The 27,193-nt window shown below is 41.0% G+C and overlaps 1 protein-coding gene across 1 annotated transcript in view; it reads left to right on the top strand.

Moving 5' to 3' along the window:
- Nucleotides 1–27,193, top strand: part of LOC126253138 (potassium voltage-gated channel subfamily KQT member 4) — a 1,084,963-nt gene that overhangs the window by 858,462 nt on the left and 199,308 nt on the right. Inside the window, exon 9 of the mRNA XM_049954282.1 lies at nucleotides 21,476–21,549. Within this exon, the coding sequence (XP_049810239.1) occupies nucleotides 21,476–21,549 (74 nt within the window). The remainder of the gene's footprint in view (nucleotides 1–21,475; nucleotides 21,550–27,193) is intronic.

Raw genomic sequence — 27,193 nt, 5'->3', positions numbered from 1 at the left:
TCCTGCGAAGACGAGAGTTCCCTGAACTAGCGGGATCTACTAACCAAATGTGCTGCATATTACCTGGCCCTGTAAAGTCATGGTGACATTTAACAAGAAAGCCTTAATAATGCAACACACAAGGCATATGCGCGCCGCAGAGTGCCTACGCCCTGCCATTTCTCAGGCATAACCAATACTAAACGACGCCTATCGTCACTGGGAAGTGTGACTGACATTTTGTCTCTAACAAAAACTGTTCCCCAAAACGCGATAGATCACGCCAAGTCGTTTTAGGCAAGGACTTCGCAACATTCTGTATAGTGGTCATTCCTTCCATTGCAGTAGTAGTTTAGGACGTCGTACGCAATGCTTTGTAAAACAGTTGTGATATTTTCAACACTACTTCCAAGACTGATCCAACTTATTTCGATATTTCATACAGACTTCGGCTATGAACTGGTCCCATTTTATATTTAACTTGCCTAGAATGTAGCTTTATACTAAATACTGTAATATCAAGGTCGGCTTTGAAGTCTTTTCGAACGGCCGTTAGCGGGCGCAACGGAGATGATCCAGTACTATAAAATTTATCATTTGTTATTTTTAAAACAATTGAAGCCCAGAAATTGGCAAAGTAACTTTTTTATAGTCATAGTTTAAAGAAACAGTGTTGTAAAAAATAGACAATTTGTAGAAAAAGTATATATACTTCCTGTTATCACAGATTCGCTGGCTGTGTCAACGTCGTAAGTGTCAGCAACTAGTAGTAACAACTCTGGGTAGGTTATAGATCAGTGTGTCAACACAACAATCACTTAAAAATGTCATTTTGCGGTGATACATTCGTTGATTCGTCAATCCGCAACCAGACTATCAACTTCGAACCTCAGCCATGCCTAGGCCTACGGTACAGAGCTCTCTGCCACCACAGATATTGTTAAGTCCAATTTCTCGATTTCCGGGATGACGTCATGCCCACTACCGGATTACGTCACTGCTCAGAGAAGGACGACAGTATCGAAAATCTCACTACATCTCTATAGTATGGTTGCAACGCCAGGAAACTTCGTGGCTGCCTCAAATACGCTACGCAACCAACACCACAACAGTCTGATACAAAATATCATCCGAGTGCTCATTGAATAAATCAATTTCTGTCGTTGTGGAATGAGCATTTTAGCGAAAGGTAAATAGCGAAACCGTTAAACAGTTAATCGCCAAAAATTTGTACTATTACCTCGACGATTAATAAATTCTCTGCTAAAATACATGTTTTGTGACACCAGTATTCTCTGCGTGACCTATTGGCAGAAGATTTTTTGATTTCAACCGAGCTGATAATCCCATTTTTGGGTAAAATATTTTGAAGACCTTCCTGGTCGTCTTCTTCAGGTGTTAGAGTTGGGGACCTTACGTGTGCTCGGCCCGTAACTCCAGCCAGACTGTGTCTGTTGCGCCGGCTTCTATATTTGTATCCGAGGTAGACTCCCGGATGGTAGCCAACTTCAGCACAGTCAGGACATACTGAAGAAGACCCTGAAGGGATTCCTCTGGTCCCGACGCAGACCATGACCGACTTCTCTGTCGCATGCTTTCTAGTGTAGTTGATGAATAGGACGGCGAAGTATTAACTGAATGACTAGCGGATCACCACTCTTTGACTTGCGATGTCACCTCCGTCAGAGTTCATTAGATTATATGAAAATCTTATTTACGCTGTTCCAGACGCGGAAACCTGCATCAAGATACTGCTCTTTCTTATCTCGTTTCAATAGGTCAGAAAATGTGCTTCAGCACGTGGAAATACGGTGATCTCAGTCGTATAGATTGTACGCAAAGATGGATGGTCAGTTCGGGTGGAATCCAGAGAACATGCCTTCAGAACTTCCCTCCCGATCGTCTTGTGAACGACGTTGATCTCCTGAATTTCATTACGTCTACTCATAACATGTGTAAAATAAGTTAAACTCATTGCAGCACTTGTTTCAATCTAGTGTCGCTACGAAAGAAAGCAAGGCGCCATTTTGCTCTAGGCGCGACTTAATTAAGTGAAATTAAATGGCAGTAGTTTCTTAGGCAGCGAGTGTCAGCCTATCGTCAAAATTACGTTGCTTGTGTTGCATGACGTCGTCTCCTCAGACAGCAGGCTATATACACAGTACATGTCGAGCGAGACACGAACATTACTACGCTAAAACGGCCCAGATCGTTCTACAGGGTGTTTACGTACGACGGAGGCGCTTCGTCTGGTGGAGCGCAAAAACCGCTAAACCTATAGGCAGGATCCGATTGCAGCATATGCTCCTGCTATTTGTTTGGTTTAAGCCGATATACAGGCTGTAAATTTTAAGTTGACAAACCAGAATAACTCGAAAAATGAGCTTCACACGAAAAAACGTGTAGAATCCAAAGTTGATTATTTTCGAGGGGGAGACCTGCTGGTGCTAAAATTAGCCCGCAACCCCAGCCCCCTGGGGGTGGGGCGGGAGGCAGCTTCAAAATTTCAAATGGGAACCCCCATTTTTTACTGCAGAATCAGATTCTACATAAAAAAAGCTACGTACTATTTGTCTCAAACATTTGTTTTGATTCTTGGTAGTTGGAGCCATAATTCAAGAAAATGCATGTTCTCATTTTTGCCTGGAAAATGGTTACGGGTAAATAAAAATACTTATTTACTTCGTAAATTTTGATTCGCTAAAACTAAAACTCTCTCTCTCCCCAGAGGGCGGGGTCTGAGAGAGAGGAAATAGAGTTTTACAAATGTTGACCCAAGTACTGTATTAATTTTTTTCGTACATTTTCTTGAATTACAGCGCCAACTACAAAGAATCAAAACAAATGTTTAAGACAGAATGTACGTAGTTTTTTATGTATAATCTGATTCTGCAACAAAAATGCAGGGTCCCATTTGAAATTTTGAAGTTTTGCTCTGGTCTGTCAACTTAAAATTTACACGCTGTATGAGTTAGGGGCGGTCTTATAAAGAAGTCCGTGGAAAGCGCTGCGCCATTCATCACTTCATACTGGTGTGTGAGAACTTGCAGAACTGTGCACAGATTCAAAGTGAAAAGTTAAAAAGTAAAGGTATCACATCGACTGACGAATCCAGATACTGTTACTCGATGTCAGCACAGTCAGTGAAGAGGTTGATCTTTTTTTTTTTTGGGGGGGGGGGGATGAAGCACTGCTGTATTTATCTTGGTACGGGAACTCTCAGAACAATCGACGCCGGATTTCTGAAAATCATCATTTGTTACATTAAGACACTCTTCATTATTCATAAACTGTAGCTTCTTTGTAGGGACTGAGTTTGAGACTGTGCACAGATCTAAGAACAATGGCATAACAATATTCTCGGGCAGCTTCTTAAGACCATTCCTAACTCATCTCTTACTTGCCACTTTAAGCAACTGGCTGGAGTCTATGCAGCAGTAGGAAGATGTGTACGGAAACACTAATTTCCGTTTTCATCGTACGTGAATGACTGTGTGTAACCCTATTTTAGTAAATGGTTATTTATTAGTATACTGCCAGACACAGATAATTATGATAGCATTTTGTTACCCTAATGTTAAAACAGGTTTTTCGAGTAGGTTTTATTCATTATTAGATGTGTAGCTAGATATAGGTCTGGTGATGAAAGGAGTCGTCCGAACATAGCGTGTTTTAATGTTGTCGTAGACTACTGATAGATATTTGATAGCATAGTTAATAACCATTTTATTTATTCAGCAGAGTGACACTGCTTATATTCGACCAATACTGCAGATCACCATAGCGCTAGTGTTCAACGATATTAGCTAGGATGAACTTGACCCAGAGATGACAAAATAAGGTTCGCCAATTTTCGCAAGAGGTTTCAGACTGTCTGCCTTGGTTGTAAAGCAAATGCTGGAACTGGAAAATCCGTCGTGGAATTTCCAAATTAGTAATGCTCTTTCCCGCCCAGGAATATTGTGTGTCTCAAGCCAAGTAATGGAAATACAAAAGCCTCCGCTTCCTAGTCTAGTTCCAAACGCACTGTGGCTGAGGCAAGAATTAGAGTATCGGTGAACGAATACATTAAGTAATGGCAAGGCCACATCATTCGTCGCCTCCACTGTGAACCTGATATATTCATCAATGATACTGAACTGTTCCAAGAACAATACCAGGTTTTCAAGTACGTGGGGCCAGATGAAGAACGTGTTGTTGACATAATGATAAAGGCATCGACTGTGGGCTGTAAAAACAACCTAGCAAATATGCCATGCACCTTATGATACGCAACCCAGCTTACATCACCCCAGATGTGGATGATGTTAGTTGGGTTGCCTATATTAAGGTGCATAATATATTTGCTGGGACAGTCGTATTTTGCCTATCATGTAAAAACTTCATGGTACCCATGCCGAAGGCGATTTCTCTATAATTAGCTGAACTATGGATGGTGCTGACAAGTTTCTAATCCTTGTTCTGTCAATCTGATCAGGTACGACAGCATCAAGATGTGCTTGCAAAGTTCAAAAATGTTGCGTAAATGAGGAACAGAACACTAATGGTCAAAGTGGGTTGACAACATCATTAGAAAAGCAGTTCAAGCTCAGATTCGAAAGGAAATACACCATTTTTCTTTTTAAAGAAGGGAAAACTACTTAACACCTAAACCTTGATAGCCTAATGGAGATTTGAACTGTTGTACACCTGACTGTGAGTCCAGTGTGTTCATCACTGCGCCACACAAAAATGTACCTCTGGAAGGAGGAGAAACTTTTACCAAATTTGGTACATCTGTGATTTAGTGCTAGGAGATAATTATCCTGATGACGGACAACCCTGCTTTTGTTAGTGGAATGACGGCACATAAAAACATAACTCTGCAGGAGCTAGAGCAATTTCAGTCATATGAGTTACTACTTACATTTGGAAAAAAATACTGTGCGAGTACCACATACATAGGAATTTTTAGGTGTGGTGTGGGTAGGAAGGTGATTACATGTAAAAATATTCGAAAACCAACGATATTTTCGTCAAATACAAGTTATCGGAATTCATACGCTGATTGACCATAGTCACTGTGATATTTAACGATTGGAGGTGGTAGGAAGGAGTGACACGAAAAGCATAATTCTGGTAAACTTGGAGTAATTTCAACCTATCTTGTTATATACATGATTTACTTCCTGGGAAAAAATGCACTGTGGAATGGGAAACGCTTGACATAATCGAAAATTATAAATATTGGTGTCGTATCTATGGTATTCTGGGTTGCTAAGCTGTTCTGAGATGGCCTTTATGACAACTAACTAGTGTGGGTGACAAGGCCGCGGAAAGGGGGAGGGGGGGGGGGAATGTTACAGGATGGTAGGGCAGACAAGGGGAAGAGGGAACACATAATTCAAGAAATTTCAACTGAACATGGTGCATACCATAATCCCGAGAGACACTAGGGGTGCGAAATGCTCAAGAACCCGAATTGTCAGTGGGGTGGGAAGATGATAAAATGAACTAATACCATTGGCTCACTGATGTTAATGCCAGACCTGAATAGCCAGGCGCCTTAAGGCACAGCTTCCAGGATTTAAAGAGGCAGTGGGTTTCACGGAAGTGAACTTACCCCAGATCAAGTCCGCCTCACGGATTAACGGCAAGAGCTGGTGTGCTGGCCATACGGAATGTGTTCTTTATACAGTTTCTCATATCCAACAAGTTGAGTAAGAATCTGGTAACTATGTCTCGCACTCGAACGTGTGAGCTACTGTATATGCAGAGAGTTCGTATTGTTACGTGCAGATTCCGTCCTGATGGAAGGGGGGAGGGGGTGGGAGTGGTGGCATAAGGGAGGGCATTGCGCTATCAACTGTCATTAATATTGCTTCAACTCATATAACAATATCGTCCCTGCAGGGACAGGAATAGACAAGGAAGAAGAATAAGAAGAAGAAGACTAATGGTAGCGCCAGATCTACAGCCTTCAAGATCAATAAATTGATGGGTGATCGGTGATAAATCTGATGTCATTTTACCACTACTGACATGGTAGGGTTCTTGAATGCGCTAATAATATGACAATGCTGGGTAATCAATTATTTTAAGCAACACATTTAGTACTATCGTATTTGATTGGTTGCTGATATTCCAGTATAAAATGAAAAATGAAGATTTTATGAAATGTGTAAATGCCGCATGGCATTGTTGGATCGGATATCCCAATGGGTAGGTGCAGCTTCCTGTCGGGAAGGATATTCTCCCGTCGCACACTTTGGCCTCGCAGTTGTGTTGTTTCTGTGTTTATGGAGGGTTGTTGAGCGCATTGATGTGTGTATAGTATAGTGCTACATTTTTGTTGTATGCCAATGATGACGGTGTAGAGTGTTAAACTGCTGCCAGCACACAGCACACTCCTCTATCATTGCACAAAGGCGAATGCCGATCTAATACCCCCATGTGACTGACAGGTCATCACGAACAGCGTCACATAACTCCACTCATGAGATGGTGTAGTGAATTTTGGAATTTCATGCAGAGCATTGGCGCAAAGAGTTGTAATCAGGAACTTAAATCCATCACCTCACCTCCCTTTGCTGGACGAATATTGACAGTAAAAATTTAATCCGCCATTAGGACTAGAATGGGTTTACATCCGAGACCAGCGGCAGTGAGTGCCACAGGCGTGCTTTAGCGAACTAACCTACTGAGGTGAAAATGAACATCGTCACTGTACACATTAAATAGTCACTATTGTAACAAATACCATTATTTTTCGGAGCATCATATTTCTTGTGCTATCTGTGGTGCTGTCTCTTACGTCACACACGAAGAGAGGTGGCGCAGTGGCTTGCATACTGGACTCTCATTCGGGAATATTGCAGTTCATACCACCATCCAGAGAGACATGTTTTCGTTTCCTGTAGTTTCCATGAATCATTTAAAACAAATTCCAGGAGTATTCCATAGGAATAGACATAGCCGATCTCCTTCTCCAATCAGAGCTCATTGCTCCTAATTTTCAGTCACCAAAAGGGCAAATTTGTGGGAAGTAGGTCGAGCTATCCATCAGCTTCAAATCGCCACTGCACGTTGCTCCTTAAGAAGACCAGTACCATCATCGACTATTAAGCCGTATTAAGTATGCAATAATCGCACAGCTTTCGTCGCACTGGGTCCGCAGCACTCTGCATAAGCTACTAGTTGCTGTCTGGTGAGCATCGAGGCCGTGCCGAGAGGACCACGTTAACAGCGGTACGGCTTTGCCCAGCGGCGGCGGACTTGCTGGGCGCATACCAGCAGCAAGGGCGCTGCTACTGCGACTCGGAGGCGGCATCCGGAGGCGGCGGCTACCGGGAGGCAGAGGCGGGGGCGGGCCCGGGTCCGGGGGCGGTGCTGCCGCTGGTGCTGTGCGGCCTGCTGGCGCCGCCGCTGCTGCCCGCGCGCCTTCCGCCCCCGCTGCTGCCGCTGCAGCTGCCGCTAGCCACATCGCTCGCCGATATGCCCAGTAACTACTCTACTCTCTGGTGTCTGCTCTAACTGTCTGCACCAGGCGTAGTGCGACGCGCCTCTGACAGCACGCCCCGCCTTCACTAGAGTAATGTGCACGTAAGAGGGCGACTCGCGAGGCTCTGTGCGGTAGCGACGGCCAGTGTACTACGTGAGGCACTAGCCTGCAGCGTCATTCTGCCGCTACTGCCTAACATGTGCTTCGGGGTGTGTGTACAATAGTTGCAGCTGAATTACATGTTGTTGATAAAACAATTATCCTCTATTTATATTGTGTACGATGCATTTCCGAAAATGACTCCCATTTTCAAGTGCTTATTTTAGTGTGCTATGCCATTCATTCGTGATGGTTTCGCCGTGTGATGTGCTCCATTCTTTTGTTGTCTTTAGGTTTTCTTGCGGTCCACTTGTGCAGAAACTCTCACAGTTTAGACATCACACCCAATTTTCTCTGTCAGTCCTCAACAGAAATGGCAAACGTACAAAAACAAAACATATTTTACCCATAGTCAATAAATATAGCGCTATAGGTCGTCGACACAACATGATAACTATTCTTTCGTGCAGAAAGTAGTTTTGTTAACTATGTTTTATGCAACTTGCAGTTTTATAGCTAGCTAGCCTTCATAAACAACGAGCGAGAGTTTCATATTCTCTTGCTCGAGACGTGCAAACCATTAGGCTTACAGGAAAAATGAGCAGAACCTTTCTGTTAAAAAAAAAAGTTCAAATGTGTGTGAAATCTTATGGGACTTAACTGCTAAGGTCGTAAGTCCCTAAGCTTACGCACTACTTAACCCAAATCATCCTAAGGACAAACACACACACCCATGCCCGAGGGAGGACTCGAACCTCCGCCGGGACCAGCCGCAAAGTCCATGACTGCAGCGCCCGAGACCGTCGTCTAATCCCGAGCGGCGAACCTTTTTGTACGACGTTTAATGGCTCTGAGCACTATGGGACTTAACATCTGAGGTTATCAGTCCCCTAGAACTTAGAACTACTTAAACCTAAGGACATCACCCACACATCCAAGCTCGAGGTAGGATTCGAACCTGAGGCCCTAGCGGTCGCGCGGTTCCAGCCTGAAGCGCCACAATCGCCACAATCGCCACAATCGCCGGCCGAAGTTTAATGTAGATAAAGTTTGAACCGGGATACGTTTTCGCTAGAGGCCACAATTTTCGACTTATTCAAGAAAAACGTAAAAAAGTGACTTTCAAACGTTTCTCCAACCGACACTCATCCATCACCAGTCATTATTTTTAGTATGCTGTTCGTGGCACTTCCTCCTGCCATTGTGCAAAAATTTTCCGACTACATGACCTATTTCCCATATTCGATTTTTTCCATCTCTATTGATTGAGCTATTACGCCACCAGCATTGTCGGTTACTTCGTTACCATTATTAACTTAAACGTGCCTGTGAGAGAAATGAACGAAAAACGACTTCCGTAACCGTTACGCTAAAGCTAATTACGCTGAAATTCGATCCAAACTTAACCTTTACGAGCACAATAGTTTCGTAGTCGGAAGTCCTGAGAAATTCAACGATGTAACTGTTTATTTTACGCTGTTAAAATTCACAAATTTGTTAGATAAAATTTTCACGAACGTCAGTTTTTCATTTTGTATGTTCTCGACTAAGCTAGTGGCGTAATAAGGCCAGTCAGTGAAGAGGAAAAAAGGTCTAATTTGAGTTATACTCAGCCGGCCCCCGTGACCGAGCGGTTCTAGGCGCTTCAGTCCGAAACCACGTGGCTGCTGCGGTCGCAGGTTCGAATCCTGCCTCGGGCATGAATGTGTTTGCTGTCCTTAGGTTAGGTAGGTTTAAATAGTTCTAAGTGTAGGGGACTGATGACCTCAGATGTTAAGTCCCATAGTGCTTAGAGCCATGTAAACCATGAGATATAATCTGTGCAGTCGCAAATATTTGTACGTTGGCAGAAGGGAGTTCCATGAACTACAGAAATGCTGACTGGCTGAGCCTGAATATTGGAGTGGAGTGTATCTGAAGACCATTTTTGTGCTTTTTTTCGGAATAACTCGAAAACTACGGCCTCTAGCGAAAAATTAAACCAGTACAATATTAACGACATTAAATTTCCTGCAAAAATATCCCGTTCATTTTTGCTGTAGGACTAATAGTTTGTGCGTAGTGAGAGAAAGAATATGAAAAGTTTGCGCGTTCTTTATGAAGGCCAGTTATAAAATAGCGAGTTGCATAAAACGAGAGCGGTAGGGGCAGTGGTAGGGGTGTAACGAGTACTGGTGCAGATATTTTTATATGTGGTACATTAATATCAGTGTGTTGGTTGTCTTTTCTCTATGTTGAACTGTCTTCCCACAACACGTCCAAACTTTACGACCTGATGTTTTCTGCACAGTTGTACCATGCTTTGCGGTTTTTAATTGCAAATTGGACTATGCCTGTCAGCATAGAGTATCCATTTTGCGTCCATGAGTCCGTATTTCAACACCCAACCTGCTGCCCAGGGGAAAATAGGCATTAATGGCTTGCTTGTGCAAGGGCGTATGTAGAGGTACTCCTCAAACTAAAAACATACGGCTTGTTGTAAGTGATATGTGCATGCATAGGTGGTCCACAAGGAAACCATTAGACAACAAAGAAATGCAGCACTGCGCACCTTGAAAACATCACGTTCAATAGCATACCATACGTGAAATTGGCAACCATTTCCCGAAATGTGTTGTGCAAGATATACATAAAACCCATTGTTTTGTGGTCTCGCGCTTTCCCTAACCACTTCTTCTGGGTGAAGTCAAAAAGTTCTCTTGTTTGGTTAGATATAGGTGGCGTAAAGGAAGTACGACAAGCATTACTTTATCAAACGACAACGATAGTTTTACGAGCATATAAGGTTTTGTAGGAAGAGCCAAAAGCTGAAAGGTGACAAAATGTAGCACTTATCCTACCCATGTAGGCTACAACTGGGGCGTAATGGATTGAGAGTGCACAGTGGTGACAATGCGAGTATTCTTCGTTTCACTGTGCGCACCATACACTCGCCTTCTTACTTGCCTGTCACTATTGTACCTGTGGGAGGAGGATGGACGAGGTGGGGAGAAAATGTTGGAGTCCATTTTACAGTGTGTGGAGGACGGTGCATAGAACCAGTATTACACGCTCCCTGACGTATTGAATTCCTCAGTGGACTGAGGGAAAATAACCTTGTATAAGTTTTAGTAAGTGACGTCAACTCTGTAATCTTGGTTTCAGAATTACATTGCGACCAGTGCGAGAGTCAGAGGAATTCCCAATCATTCTGCCACAAATAACGATTCCATAAATTTATCCTGCCTGAATTTCTCAAGAACATCACCTTGTTTCCAAATATTTTCGTTCAATTTCCTCAAGTATCGCAATTAAACATTTATATGAGGGCGCTTTAGTAAGCATCTGTGTTACCAAGAAGGTGCTAAAAGATATTTTACTCAACTGATGAAGCCATTGTCGAGATAGAGGAATATTTTAGAGAACTTGACAATTTCTACCTTTTAGAGCGATTGAAAATGGCTGGGTCGTTAGGAAAAGTGTCTTTCCCAAAAATGGGACTACGTTCAGTAACATATGTAATGGGACTCCCTTCAAAAACATTTTGTATATTTATGTTTTTGAACATAGTCCCCTTTTTACGAAAGGTACTTTTCCCAACCTCCCATACATTTTAAACACTCCAAAATATAAGAACTATCAAGCCCTCTAACAAAATATCAGTATTATCGAGCTCTCTAAAATATATATCTGTTTCGACAGTGACGTCCTCGTTGCGCGATATATATACGTGCAAGCAATTTTAACCTGTTTGGGAACAAGAAAAAATTAAAGGGGTCCATGAGTAACGAATGCGGAGGGCAGAACAGCATTTATAATGCAATTCACGCAGTTTGGCAGTGACATCTCCAGATAAATATGCTGGTGCATCATCGTATTGATAATGTCCGTTCTCCGTCGCTAAATGGGGTCATTTTACCTTCAATTACGGTAAAAGCGGTTCATTATATCACTGTAGTATTATCTGATGATCATCTTTTCTTTATCCTAAGAAAGTCAGTCCAGAAAATCGTCGACAAAACTTTTCCGGCCGATGAGACCATCGTCAGATTCCTTGGAACAGATTCACTGGAAGCAACCCCATTAATTATGTTATAGCTTGGGTTCTGGTATGTATGACGGACCTAAGTCTCATCAGTGGAGATGACTCGATGCAAATTGTTCTTCAGGTCTTGCTTAAATTGCCCCAAACAAGGCTTAGAAACTGAAAGCCACATCTGCTTGTTGTCTGTGTTATCAATCGCAGCACCCATTGGAAAGTCAATTTTTTCATCGCCAGTTTATCGCATAAAATATTAATTACCGTTGCTATCGAAACGGTTGTGGTCTCTCCCCTTCATCTTTAAATCGGCGATCAGCGAGGATCATAACGCTGACTTGTTCAATGATTTCTTCAGTACATTGTGTTCTACGCTATCCTCATCAAAAAACGCGATTAAATTCTTTGAAACAATGTCTGGTTGCTGTCACCACAAACAGTTTTGTTTAGCTTTTATCCGTCACGTATTTTCCCATCTAAAAATAACAAGACAATAATTGTTCTACACTACATTTTTTTTCGCCTTGGTGAAAAAAGTAGCTATTGCCGAAAGGTATGACAGATCTAAACTAACATATGAATCAGGATCAGATTTTTTTTTTTTTTTTTTTTTTTTTTTCCCTCGCCGCGGTTTCTGCTAAGTGGAAGACATGATGGTAATAACAACGTGCGTTAGCAGCGAGATCTGTTTCCGCACATGGGTAGCTATTAACCACCGTACAATACAGATCTGTTCTGTCCCAGCAGCTCGTCTTTGATTACCTAGACATCTGCTGTAAGCCCTTCTTCGTAATACTGGAGCAGCATTCCAGAATACAAACTCATGACGCAAGAAACGCGATTTTCGCATTACTTAGTAACAAAAACTCGCGACATGTGAATGCGTGAGTATATTTCGCCACGCGTGCCTCACGTTGTGAGAAAGTTCATCAAAATCGGTCAGTCCACTGTCAGTTTACAATAGTGGCTGAAGCGGGAATATTCCACCATGTCCCGCAGCAATTTCCGAATTTTTTAAACAGAAATTGGCAGACGAAAAAAGTGTTATAGTACTTATTCAAATCCCTTGTAAATCATCCGACATCAATCCCATTTGAAATGTCTGGAACAGCGGGATCCATTCATCAGAAAGTGCCTTCAGTTGGGGTGGTGTACATCAAGGAACACGTGGATTCTCTTCATTGTCTAAATGAGTCATTATCAAGGCTACAGGCGGTGTTACCCGGTACTAGCATGATGCCTACTGGGAGTGACGATCTTTTTCCCATGCGAATACTTTTAGGTCGTAAAACAGCCGTAAAATGTAAATGTCGTGTGACTAGGGCCTCCCGTCGGGTAGACTGTTCGCCGGGTGCAAGTCTTTCGATTTGACGTCACTTCGGCGACTTGCGCGTCGATGGGGATGAAATGATGATGATTAGGATAACACAACACCCAGTCCCTGAGCGGCGAAAATCTCCAACCCAGCCAGGAATCGAACCCGGGCCCTTAGGATTGACATGTCGCGCTGACCTCTCAGCTACCGGGGGCGGGCGGAAAACAGCCGTGTTCTAATACAACGCAACAAATAGTTATTTAGCAGAGCGATTAGTCTCGCAGGGGTGGTAGGCACAGTCCAACACAAGTGCCGACAGGAACTTAATAAAGTGGGTCAGCTGCTGTCAGAGGCGCCGGCGCTCACCTAAATTTGCGGCCCAGCAGTTGCAGATCTCCTCACCTGTGTCATCTGTTCGCAAATTTGTCTGTGGATATCACAATGCAGCCCAGCACTGTGTGTGTCTAGCAGAAGCACTTGCGTTCGTGCTCGTACACTCTTTTACAGCTTTATGTTGTGGCTCTTCTTTCAGTGTTGAGTGCTTTGATCTATGAACTTCGTTCTTTTCAGGCCGTTGTCGACGTCTGCGCAGGTATAGCTGGATAACGTCTGCAATTTCTCTGGTTGCTGGATCGCTCAGCAAACTGCTATTCGCCCATTTAAAATTCGACTACAAAGCTATTAATATTATCGTAATTGAAAATCGCACGTTTCCCAAGGGGAACGAATCGACTCAGTTCCAAAGTAAAAAGGATTAATCTCATCGAGGATGTGTCTCGTGTGCATATTTTGCAACCCATCACCTCTTAGCGGCCACGTGAAAAATTGCGAAATTTGAATACCAAGGAAAAAACGGATGGCACACCTGTATTTGGAGAAACTCGCGAATCTCTTGCGTAGAAAGTAGGTCATATAGCTCAGTTTGTTGCGTGTCATATGGATGATCTGAGCGAGATGAACTAATGGCGTAGAGCGAGTCAGTTACCAATAGAACATAATTAACACTTAAACAAAGCTAAATGCTGAGCATTTACAAAGCTGTTTATGTGAAACTAAAAGATACTTAGTTTAAAATCAGAAGTAGTTGTACAGTTTTTTTCTGCTAGATAAGCTTAACGTGTGCAAAAAAATGCTTCCTCTGTAGAGCAGAAGGTGCCGCTCTTATAAAAAAAATGCAGCTTGCTTCCACATTCAGCCTTTTTATGTGCAGGTGAAGATTGTGCCTTGTCAAGATAGACAATGCGTGGGTATCTTACGGAGACTTCTAAAAGAAGACTAAGGTTTCCAAGAACAACAATAAATTTATACACTTGATTGCGTCCACGATACAAGGCTACTAACCAACCTTGAGGGGGCCGAGACATTTAGTAGTCCGAAAAGAAACACATCCTTGCTCTCTGGTTGCCGACGCAGGGGAGAACATGTGACCTGGGCCGGTGGTCTACCATGGTAGCCAGCAATCAACACGCGATTAGTTTCGCCTACACACAAGTAGAGTGCATAACGGATAGATTCGTCGCTAGCAGTTCATGAAAACATATAACTTCAGTTGAGGCGACAATCCTACTTAGCACGTAGACCTTCATGAATCGCACTTACACAACATTAAACATGAGACAATGTTGAGACTGTCTGGACGATCTGCACGTTTATCCGTTAGGCAAAATTTTTGTAGCAGCGTTATTCGTACATTTTTGAGTTAAAGTGAAAGTTCATATCGCACAACGAAGCTAATTTTCTTCTTCAAGTATTATTAATATGGTCCCAAATTCGACATGATATCATGACTTTGCGACTTAACACATCTCTGAGACTAATTTTGATCATATTATCAGCAGACATAACTTTTAAGACAAATGATTTCAGTTTGCAGTTGTTTTCTGCTGAGGAATGGTGAGACAGTAGACATAAACGCCGTAAGTACGAAAGTCATTCGAATGAAAAAGAGATAGGTTGAAAAAACGTAAGTGAACTGTTAATCATTTCAAAATAAACTGTTAATACATTTATCGCACTGGGAGATAGGACGGTCAATGTCTTCATGGAGAAATGTTTGTGATTATCTACAAAACCATTACTGTGAACAGGCGTGCACCCCTTCATCTGAAGCTAATCGGTCACGAATATATGTCTTCACGGCTCCATAAATACTGAAATCGTATGGGGAGAGACGGGACTGTAGGGACGACGTGTAAAGGCTTCTCTGCGAAGCTTTTGCAAAGTAGTGGACCCTTCCACGTGTTCCGACTACGCTGAAGAAGTTTCGCTGGAAAGCCCTTGCACTTCCTCCATAAACTCAATCTCTACCAATGTGATTTCTAGATTTTTGGAGGCTTGAAGAAACGCATTCGTGGCGGCTGATTTGCTTCGGACGAAGACGTGCGCCCCTGGGTATAATCATGATTCCCTGAGCGACAGAAATTTATCCAAGAAGGCACTGACTCTCCTGTTTTACAGTGTGAGAGACATGTTACTTTTGATATAATAAACAGTTTATTTGCTTATTCTCCATCTATGACTTTTTGACTGCGCCTGATAAATGTAATTTCAATGCAACACAAATATGGTCAATGATATAAAACTTACAATAAGTGTAATACAAACACGAGTATATGCAGGTACCAGTTAGAAATCTTCTTTTACGTTAAATCATAGATAATGAAAAATGCCTTGTTACATGGGGATAATTAATAAAAACAGAACCAACAGAATGGATTTGTTCAAAATGAAAAAAAAACTGCATACAATAACGATTACATTATAAACATATCACGTTAAATGAATTCCTGGACTGTTACGTAATCCATATTAGCATAAGATCCGTATAAGTCTCTAGAATGTCAGCTGGGAGATAGCTTTTAAGCTCAGATATTAGACACTTAAGAATTTGGAACCAGGCGATTATAAAATAATGTAAAATTGTGAGATGATCCTATATTACCATTGTGCCCTTACTAAGTAGGAGAATGTGGTACCTCCACATTATCTCACTGTGTCTTTGGCAGAATGTAGCAATTAATCACAGAGCGTATGAAATTTCAGCCTATTGGAAAGACCTTCCTTAAGTACTTTTGTACAAGGTGCGGTTTCTTTCCACAACGTAATATTCTTACGGCGAACCAAATGTATGTCCTTCTCGCAAGACACATCTTACCGGTAGTACTATTCCAAATCGCAGCGTAATATGCGAATGTAAAGGATCACCTCTTATTAAATACAAAATAGTTCAACTGCACAAACTATATAATGTGTAATAAAGGAAACACTAATATATGTGTAATATAACACGATGTGACTTATTTATGCAACCGAAAATATGTACGATTTTATTGTTCAGACGTAAATTAAATGATGTTGTATACCCGTAAATGAACTGTATTGACTATACTTGTAAATTTTATGCATATTAAAGCTTGCCGACTCCGATTCCATACACAAATTTCCCATATTAGGATCTATGTCGGTACCATACTTTAAAAGATTCTCGGATTATGTCTGTGTACTTAACAATGGTTTGAGGTCGTCATTTGTTGCGAAAGCCATTATCTTAGTTGCTTCATGTATATTCTATAACGAATTATAGTTATCTCAACTTTTGAGAGGTTAACTAGCACATGACACTTAGGTTCTTTGGCAGTTCTTCAATAAGCACCGTCACATTTCCCTTGCATTTGGTATAGCTCCGAATGCGTTGCCTCTTAACTGCAGCGCAATTTTATGAAAATCCTCAAAGAGACTTTTCCTGTGTTCTCAGCGAATTAAATGAGATGTTACAAACATACAAACAAACATTCTGTAGAGCCACTGTTGCTTGTGAGATATAGATTATATCACTAATCCGTTTTTACGACTGTAGTTATGTGTGCTAGATCACGAGAGTTGTAATCCGTTTCTAACTTTGGTCGTGGCACCTCTACTATGTTAGCTATGGTGTGTTCGAGTCTGTTTTACGTGCAGTGTTCTTCAGGTAATGTAATACTAGAAGAGATCTAGTAATCTTTAATTTTTTCTTTAACTGTCCAAAGTGAAGATGAATATCTGTTTCACATTTACAGGATATAACCAAACGGCAATGTTTTTACGTTCCGCTGCGTGTAACATTAATATTTCTGAAGGATATAAATACTGTGTCTGATTTTTTGCAAAGTCTTTAAATAACCATCAAAGTTTATGACCACCATAATTAATACTCTAAGATCTAAATTATATGTTAATCAACAAAGAATGAAGAAAAATTATTTTAAAAGCCTTATATCTCATTTCCTCATAGAATGTTGCCCAGTAGCTTCGGTTTAAATGGACAAAACTAAAACCGTTTAATGCTTTCATTTTTAAAATTTAGATCATTTTCATTTATTTATGGTTTATTTTAATATGTCCAACATTTTTTGCATGACATTATCGTGTTTATAATTCATTGTGTATGTATGTTTTGTTTGTTAAATGTGTATTAAGAACAGTATAACGTAGATGCACGTTTATGTGTTTTTGTAAAGTAGACAATGACAAGGGAGGTTTGTCAATTTGTATGTTCTCTGTTGCTTATGATTTAGGCCATTACGACAGAAAAGAAATTTACAAGAAGAATCATTGTGACAGAGCAAACATACTTTATACAATTATTCATACTGTAGTAGAATAATGAAGTGCACCCAATTTTTGCTCTGTTGTATAAAATGTCTAACGTGTAAAACAGTTTGTACTTAGTTTCTGTGTATTTCATTCTTGTTAAGTGCATGTTAATGTACAAGTTTACCTCATTGTGCGTAAGTGTGATATTTTGTTTACTGTTGTTGTTAGAATGTATTCTAGTGTTTGTTTCGTTCTGCACTACAGCTTTGGCATGCGTACATGTGCGAATGCCAACGTGAAAGCTTGAAACTGTATTAGTTCTGTATTTAAAATTTCTACGTGTCTAGTGTTTCAGTATGACGTAATTTACATATAACGAAACAATTCATAAATGCATTATTCTCGTTACATTTTATAACGTGTGTGCTGAACCTCTACATACATTAACTACTAAGAATATGCCACACCAGTTGGACGTGTAAAGAAACAATGAAAATTTACATGCTGTAACGAGGATGTTTGGGGTAACAGACTGTGAGATTGCAGTCTCATATAATATTGCTGATGAGAAATTTATCTTTCCTGCTCAATGCAATTTCAGTATATTTAATTCCATAGCCTTGTTCTGAAATAGTTTCTACGCAATTTCATGGCTGTTTTTTACGTATTTTTTAAATCTCAAACACTATAAAAGGAAACCAAAAATAGGAATCGAGAATCCAATGGTGCAAAGGCACTTATTCTAAAATAGCTCAAGTTAACGTATTTCCTACAGGATTTTGGCCACATTTCTTCCATGTTACACAGTCAAGAATGAATATATCACGGTAGACATAAAAGATTTTAACAGTTTCTCGAAAAACATATGCTTTGTTCAATTAAAACATATCGAGAACTGTAGACACCTTTCACTCATCGAACTTAGGAAATAGAACGACAAGAAACTTAACGCTACGTTAGTCAAGATATTTTAGGAACGGGAAAGAGAGTTACGATTTACTGGCCAAACTCCCGGTAGAATCAACGAGCTTTTTCCTTTGTCTTTTTTATAGATACTTAATGACACCAACCAGCAACCTGTTACCGTTATTCTCTCTATCTAGTTGCGATACAGTCATACTTTAGCGCTACGTTTTAGCACAACTATCTTTCAAAATCAAGCAAGACATGATCTTCATATACTAGAACAAGCTGTTAAGGCGGTAGTTTTGATTTTTTCCTATTAATAATAGGGTGAAAAACATAACATAATTTTCTTTTGAAGTTCTAGTATCTCAAAAGTAATTTACAATACAAAGAGGGAAAACTGCGTCGCTGATTTTAGCTTTCACTCATCATCCAAGATTGGTAGCTTTCACACGTATCTCTTCAGAGGATGAAGGTAGTCGTTCATTTTCTGTTACATGGATTGTTATTTCCAATTTGTTCCCCAAGGCATTCTCTGCAGCACACTTTACATTTGTCGGTATCGTTTTGGAACACCGTGTATCTCTATGAGACGAAGCTTCACAGTTCATCTTTACGGGCGTCAATCCGTTTGCGTCGCTTCAAAGAACTATACTTCTCGATCAGATTTGAAAGAAAAAAGTCATGAATGACATAACTATAAGCACACAGAGCTTATGGAAAATGTGTAGTACTCGTGTATACCGAATACGCGTCAGCATTCTATCATAGTCAAACAATGTAAAAGGAATTAAATTATATAAGATTTACTGTAAATGCGAACATTTTAGGTACGGCTTGGCTGTCGCCGTCATGAATATCTAATGAAGCTACAAATTTCTGCAGCCAGTAATATTCATTATATTATGCGTTTCGGAGGATTACACCTCCGTCATCACAAAGACTGTTATCAATCTACAATAGAGCGGTCAACCCGGTCTGCGGTGTCAGTTGGCGAATTTCGTGTAGGGGGTTTTTCAGATGTCTCGAAATTCCAAACCTGCCATTCGATTAATTTCTCGTTTCCATTTAAAAAGATGGGTTAAATGACTAGCAGATGTTTATGCTCACATGACCAGTAAAAACACCAGGGATACACGCTTTGACGAGTATCTCAGCAGCATACACGTCGAGAGTCTTACTGTCGATCAAAATTAAACTAGAAAATGCCTGTTCAATAAAAACAGTTGCAGCTGTTATACTTTCTTAAAGATATGACCGGTTTCGTAGTTTAAATTACATCATCAGGTGCAAATCTCAATAAAAATAAGAAAGATACCGTAACAATATTACACCAAGACTACATCACAGTGATAAAAAGTGTCCGCAGGACTGAATACTTACATTATAGAGATCAAGTCAACTTCACAGTCAGATCCCAAACATTTCTTTAAAATTTTCAAAACATATTGTCCCAGCATATTATATTCATAGGAATAATGGTCTGAGGTTTAAACACGGGGAGAGAACGAAACGGGAATGAAACAAGTTGTTAAGTGTTTACAACATCACCTGTGATGATTGCCAGTCTAATTGGAGTGAAGGTCTCTAGTGCGTTAAGAAGCTCTTCAGACCAAACACTTAATTATCAAACTGAATTAAGGCATAAAGTCATTTTGGCTACCTCTGATTTCTTAAATGAGTAGCCTGGTTCATTTGCGCTCTCTCCCGTACTTTCTCTTCCTTGGTTCCCTTACTAGAGCTATTCTCCTTTTCGAAAAATTTTTCAAGAAATATTAAGATATTTTAAAAATTTGAAGGATTTTTAAGATTTCTAATTCTATTTGTTATTAATATAGTTCTAATTTACTGCTCTGTCTCAGTTACCCATTTTTAGGTATGTTCATGTTCTTAGGAAACTCATGACATCCCCATCACCCCTTCCATGCTTCCTTTCCCGTCCCCGTATCAGCCTCACTACACTTCTCCTTCTCCTCCCTTCCCCGCCGCCCTTAAACATATGGGTACTTAAAACACTAACGGCAGTTGCAAAACACAATGCTCTGATATGTTGTTCTGAGTAGACAAGATGGGTTGCTGACGCGACTACTTACGTAATTTCTACGTTTACGTACAACTGTTGTCTGTTATACTTTATTGTGAAGTATTAGATGGTACATGTTTAGTTTTGCTTTGTTTTAGATCTGAAGATGATCCAAAGTAATCGAAACATGTAGTCTAATTAAAAATGTACAAGTGAGAGGAAACAATAAATGCTAAATGTCTTAATTATCTAAACAGTTGCGGATTCACTCAAGACGATTATGTCGACTGTAGTCTAACTGTTATGTTTATAAATGGCCCGTAAGAGGTTTTAATATGTTCACTTTTGTACGCTCGGTTCCCAACCGTTTCCTTAAAATTAATCGGGTGTTATTTACGCTCCCGTGTATGCGCCACTTCCCTCGCAGCCTAAGTCCTGTCAATTCGAGTGCGGCAGTCGCAGAATTCTATCTCGGCCAGGCTTCAGCTCAGGTACAGTTTACACTATACTTTGATTATTGTCGTCCCCCCCCCCCCTTCTGTTATTTTTATATAATCTTTTCTCTCGTTCCATTTATTCATAGGTTCCAGTTTCGTTGCAAGTTTTGCTGCATGACTAACGCTTCTTGCGAAGTTTTCCAAATTTTAAATTAAGAGATGGCGTGGGGCTTAAGAGTGGTTTGACCTCTATAGTGTTAAGTATTCAGTCTTGCGGACACTTTTCATCACTGTGATATGGTCTTTGCATATACTGTTACGATCGCTTTTCTCATTTTATTCATAGTTGCACCTGATGATGTAACTTACAATACGAAACCGGTCGCGTATTTAATAAAGGATTACTACAGCTGCAGAGGTTTTTGTTCAACATGCAACAGTCTAGCTGTGGAAGCACGTCCAAAAAACTGTTATGTAAACCATGAAAAGGTATGTGTGTAACGCGCCTCTCAGAAGTCAAAGTGAATGTTATCATGTACCTCGTTTTGAAGATATGAGTGTAGTGGTGAAACTGAAGGAGGGTCCTGCCCGCGTGAGGGTCCCGGAGCTGCGCTGAGACTGAGGCCCCGCTGTCCGTGTGTTGCAGACGAGGAGGAGGAGCAGCCGCGCTGCGTGCAGCTCACCAACCAGCACAAGGGCGCCATACGCGCCATCCGCAAGGTAAGCGCAGACGACAAGCCGAGAGTCAGCCGTGACAAGCTACTCCCCACATCCCGCCAGCAAGAGTGTGTAACTGCTCCAGCGATGCTCATTACCAGACCGTAAATTTGCAGATACATTACATCCACAGAAAATCGCACATAAGTCAGTCTGACCGGTTGACGTATTTTTACCCGAGTGTACTTCTGGCCATTAGAACTGCAACACCAGGAACGCCAGCAAATAAAGAAATTAGGGTGTGAAATTTGATAAGCAGAGCTGCAACTTTCGGCAACAACAAACGCTCTAACCCAGCTGGTCATCAAATCGAACTGAGTCTGCATGCCACACTTCGTTCCACCCTGCTTTAACCCTATGTCACATTGCAGTGGTGCCAGTTGAGTACCGGTATATCAGTAGATGGGGTTGCAGTAGGCATGGCCTGCACCTCAATAGGTATGGGAAGGGGAGGCTGGAAAAGCTTATAGGTGACAGTGCAGTGGGTGGTGGTGGGATCACCCGTGGAAAAATTCCAGTAATACTTGGTATTGGAGTTGCATCTTTTTTAGACTGAAATCAGCTGACAGGTATACCTGCTTAAAGGAAGACCCTCTAAGTAAGGGCTCACCTTCAGAGAACTTTATGTTTCCAAGTAGATAAGGAATTAGTATATTTCATAAAAATATAAGAGGTATTAGACATAAAGTTTTTTAATTGCTTACAGATGTTGACTCTGAAATAATTATACAATTCAGAGGCTTCCTTTACCAGAATACAGATTAGCTGGCTGTTTTTCAATGAGTTCCTTGTGGGGTGGGGGAGTGGTCATGTACGTAAAAAACAGTATTCCATTTGAAACCACAGACCTATCACGGCACTGCACTGAACAGATATTTGAATTCTGTGCAGGGGCAGTTGAATTTAGCGAAACTAAACTTCCAATTGTTGTTGTTTGTGGATCCCCTAACTCTGACTTCAGACCATTTCTGCTCAAGCTGAAGAGGGTTTCTGATTCACTTTATAGGAAGTACCAGAAATTAGTTACAAGTGGTGACTTCAATAGTAATTTTGTATATGATGGTGCAAGACATAGGATGTTGGCAGATTTCCTAAATTCATATGATCTGATGCAGATTCTGTTTGGTTTTTTTTTTTTTCAGCTAGAGTGCAGGGGAACAGTAGCACAGCCATAGACAACATTTTTATTCATTCTTCATTACTAGATGGGCATCCTGTTAGTAAAAGTGTGAATGGCCTTTCAGACCATGATGCACAAATCTTAACACTAAAAACCAAGCTAGGTGGCGCAGTGGTTAAACACTGGACTCGCATTCGGGAGGACGACGGTTCAATCCCGCGTCCGGCCATCCTGATTTAGGTTTTCCGTGATTTCCCTAAATCGCTCCAGGCAAATGCCGGGATGGTTCCTTTCAAAGGGCACGGTCGACTTCCTTCCCCATCCTTCCCTAATCCGATGAGACTGATGACCTCGCTGTCTGGTCTCCTTCCCCAAAACAACCCAACCCCCCTCTTAACACTAAAAGGGTTTTGTACTCAAAGAAATGTCACATATAATTACAAACTATGTAGTAAAGTTAATCCAACAGCACCACAGAGTTTTTTTAAACCTCGTCAAGGAACAAGAGTGGCAGGATGATGATAGTGCCGATAACATTGATGACAAATATAATGCTTTCCTTAATACATTTCTCATGCTGTTTGATAATTGCTTTCCATTAGAACGTTCTAAACGGGGAACTAGCAGTAAAAGGCAGCCTCAGTGGCTAACTAGTGGGGTAAGGATATCATGTAGAACAAAGCGGGAATTATATCAAAATATTAGAAGTAGTCACAATCAAGCTACAGTAGCCCATTACAGATAGTAATGTAAGGTGCTTAACAATGTTATTAGGAAGGAAAAAAGTATGTAGTACGCAAATAGAATAGGTAATTCACAGGAGAAAATTAAAACCATATGGTCAATTGTGAAGGAAGTGTCTGGTCAGCGGCAAAAGGTCGAAGATATAAATTCAGTTCGTAGTAAAAATATTTCCGTTACTGACAAATCAGACATATGTACAATATTTAAAAATCATTTTCTGAGCATTGCCGGTGAATTGAATAAAAATTTAGTTTCTACATGGAATCGTATAACTCTCTCGGCAAATGCCTTTTCGAGATTGACGTCTGAAATACTCCTCTGTGATACAGACGAGATTGAGTCAATAATTAAACCACTGAAGACTAAGTACCTTCATGAATATGATGGAGTGCCTAGCAGAACACTACTTTGCTGCACACGTTAGCGCTGTATTTAGCCATATTTGTGATTTTTCCTTTAGGAGTGCTCGGTTTCCTGAACGATTCAAGTACTCATTATTAAAGCCGCTTTATAAAAAGGGAGAAAGGGATAATGAAGACAGTTATAGAACTATTTCTATGCCATCAGTGTTTGCTAAAGTTATTGAAAAGGCTGTGTACGTAAGGCTAATTGATGATTTTGCATCACACGATTTGCTGTCAGATGTACAGTTCGGCTGTAGAAGTCGTTTAGCAAATGAAAATGCTATGTTCTCTTTTTTCTGTGAGGTACCGGATAGGTTAAACGAAAGGTTTCGAACACGAGGTATATTTTTTGATTTACCTAAAACGTTCGACAGTGTTGATCACAAAATATCGCTCCAGAAGATGGACCATTACGGAATACGGGGACTGCTCACAGTTGGTTCACCTCTTACTTTAGTAAAAGACAGCAAAAGGCAATTTCTCACAGTGTTGAGAATAGCTGTGATATGAGGTCTGAGTGGGGTATGGTCAAATGGGGGGGGGGGGGGGGGAGTGCCACAGGGATCAGTGTTGGGGGTGCTCTTGTTCCTTATTTATATAAATGATATGCCCTTTGCTATCACAGGTAACTCTAAAATATTTCTGTTTGCTGATGACACCAGCTTGCTAGTAAAGGATGTTGTGTGCAACATTGGCTCGGTTTCAAATAGTGCAGATCATAAGTTAACGGCTTGCAGAAAATAAACTAACACTAAATCACAGTAAGACTCAGTTTTCAGAGTTTCTACACAACATTCAACAAAACCTGACTTTTCAGTTTCACAGAATGGGCATATGATTAGTGAAACTGAAAAGTTCAAATTTTTAGGTGTTCAGATAGATAGTAAACTGTCGTGGAAATCCCACGTTCAGGATCTTGTTCAAAGACTTAATGCTGTCATTTTTACTGTTCGAGCGGTATCTGAAATAAGTGATCGTTCGACGCGTAAATTAGTCTATTTTACTTATTTTCATTCGTTTATTCGTATAGTATTATATTTGGGGTAACTCTTTCCATTCTAAAAGGATATTTTGGGCTCAGAAACGGGCGGTTCGGGCAATAAGTGGTATAAGTTCACGAACCTCTTGTCGACCCCTGTTCACGAGTCTGGATATTTTGATATTGGCTTCTCAATATATACGTATATTCCTTACTGTCATTACTTGTTGACAATATTAGCTTATTCCCAAGAATAAGCAATTTCACTCAGTTAATACTCGGCAGAAATCAAACCTGCATTTGGATTGGACTTGCTTAACTCTCGTGCAGAAAGATGTACAGTATACTGCTGCATCCATTTTCAATAAGCTACAACAAGAATTCAAAAATAGTAGCAGTAATCCAAGAGCTTTCAGATCGAAACTGAAGAGTTTCTTCATGGGTGACTCCTATTCTGTCGAGAAGTTCTTGTAAAATTAAGTTGATTCTTGTTGTATAGTTGACTGAGTTTACTTAGAATTTTGGCTTAAGTTTTTTGGGTTCATAAACATTTTATTTTTATTTGTTAGTACTTTTATGTTGTAATTTCATGTACTGACACGTTGCATGACCCTACAGATTTGCTCCTCAATTTGGTCCTACGGAACCTGACGTCAAAATAAAATAAATAAATGAGTTTATCTACCGTAGTGGCTTGACATTGTAACTCTGTCAGACACAGCAAAGGACCTGGAAGAGCAGTTGAACGGAATGGACAGTGTCTTGAAAGGAGGATATAAAATAAACGTCAACAAAAGTAAAACAAGGATAACGGAATGAAGTCGAATTAAATCAGGTGATGCTGAAGGAATTACATTTAGGAAATGAGACTTTTAAAGTAGCAGATGAGTTTTGCTGTTTAGGGAGCAAAATAACTGATGGCGGTCGAAGTAAAGAGGATATAATATGTAGACTGGCAATGGCAAGGAAAGCGCTTCTGAAAAAGAGAAATTTGTTAACATCGAGTATAGGTTAAAGTGTCAGTAAGTCTTTTCTGAAAGTATTTGTATGGAGTTTAGCCATGAATGGAGGTGAAACATGGACGATTAATAGTTTAGACAAGAAGAGAATAGAAGTTTCGAAATGTGGTGCTACAGAAGAATGCTGAAGATTAGGTGGGTAGATCACGTAACTAATGAGGAGGTACTGAATAGAATTGGGGAGAAGACGAATTTGTGGCACAATTTGACTAGAAGAAGGGATTGGTTGGTAGGACACGTACTGAGGCATCAAGGGATCACCAATTTAGTATTGGAGGGAAGCGTGGAGGGTAAAGAAGGATGTAGGTTTCCGTGTATAGTCGGAAATGAAGAAGCTAGCACAGGATAGAGTAGCATGGAGAGCTGCATCAAATCAGTCACTGGACTGAAGGTCACAACAACGACAGTGGGTGGTTACTGATGGCGTGCCAGTATCTTGACAACCAAAGATCAGACTTTTTCAGTGGATGAAAGATGTGGAGAAAGTGCTGACCAGGGCAACAGTCGTTGCCCTGGTTTCGACGTAAGAAGACAGCACAAGGAACATGGAATGCTGCGTTATCTTTTTGGAAGAGAACGTCAAGGAGAGCTACAAAATATGGCACATCCACGGGTCATAGCACGTCAGATTTGTAACGCTTCCCGTCCAAATCACCGGAACTGCGAACCAGAGGTCATCACGATGTGTACCAAAACGCACCACATACCATCATATCATGTACCGGTCTCATATGTAGATGACGAATACAATACGACAACTTTCGGTGTCCTCGGAGCCTCCACTCACGGATACGTCCATCGCGATGACTCATACATAATCGGAACTCTATAAAGATGGCGTGCTGCCACTCCTGGGACCATTGTTGTTAGCGTATCTACCTCTGCTGCCGCAATAATTGTCCCGTGCTGGCAGTTCGTGGCGTTACAGTCGTCGTCGCACTGTCCGTGTCGATACTTGTCTTTCTGCAACATTGTCATCTCCTGACTGAAGGCCTGCCGTTCTAAGGACCTGCACGGCCGGGCGGACAATACGCCTGTGCTCTGGAGCACTAGACGCTTGAGGCCATCGAAGTCCTGCATGGTGTTGAGTATGGCGCACCTGAACCTATCGATGCCATCTTAGCATGACGTTTGAGAGACTGGGATGAACCACAGTCTCTGTAGGTGACAGTTCTGCACTGTCAAATTCCAAAGCATGCTGGTACACGTTTCTGCTTCTTATTCGAGGCATAACACGATGAACCATGGACCTTGCCGTTGGTGGGGAGGCTTGCGTGCCTCAGCGATACAGATGGCCGTACCGTAGGTGCAACCACAACGGAGGGGTATCTGCTGAGAGGCCAGACAAACATGTGGTTCCTGAAGAGGGGCAGCAGCCTTT

This window comes from Schistocerca nitens, chromosome 4, assembly GCF_023898315.1.
Source record: "Schistocerca nitens isolate TAMUIC-IGC-003100 chromosome 4, iqSchNite1.1, whole genome shotgun sequence".
Lineage (NCBI taxonomy): Eukaryota > Metazoa > Arthropoda > Insecta > Orthoptera > Acrididae > Schistocerca > Schistocerca nitens.
Note: the sequence above shows the minus strand (reverse complement) of the source record. Positions and strands in the feature narration are given on the sequence as shown.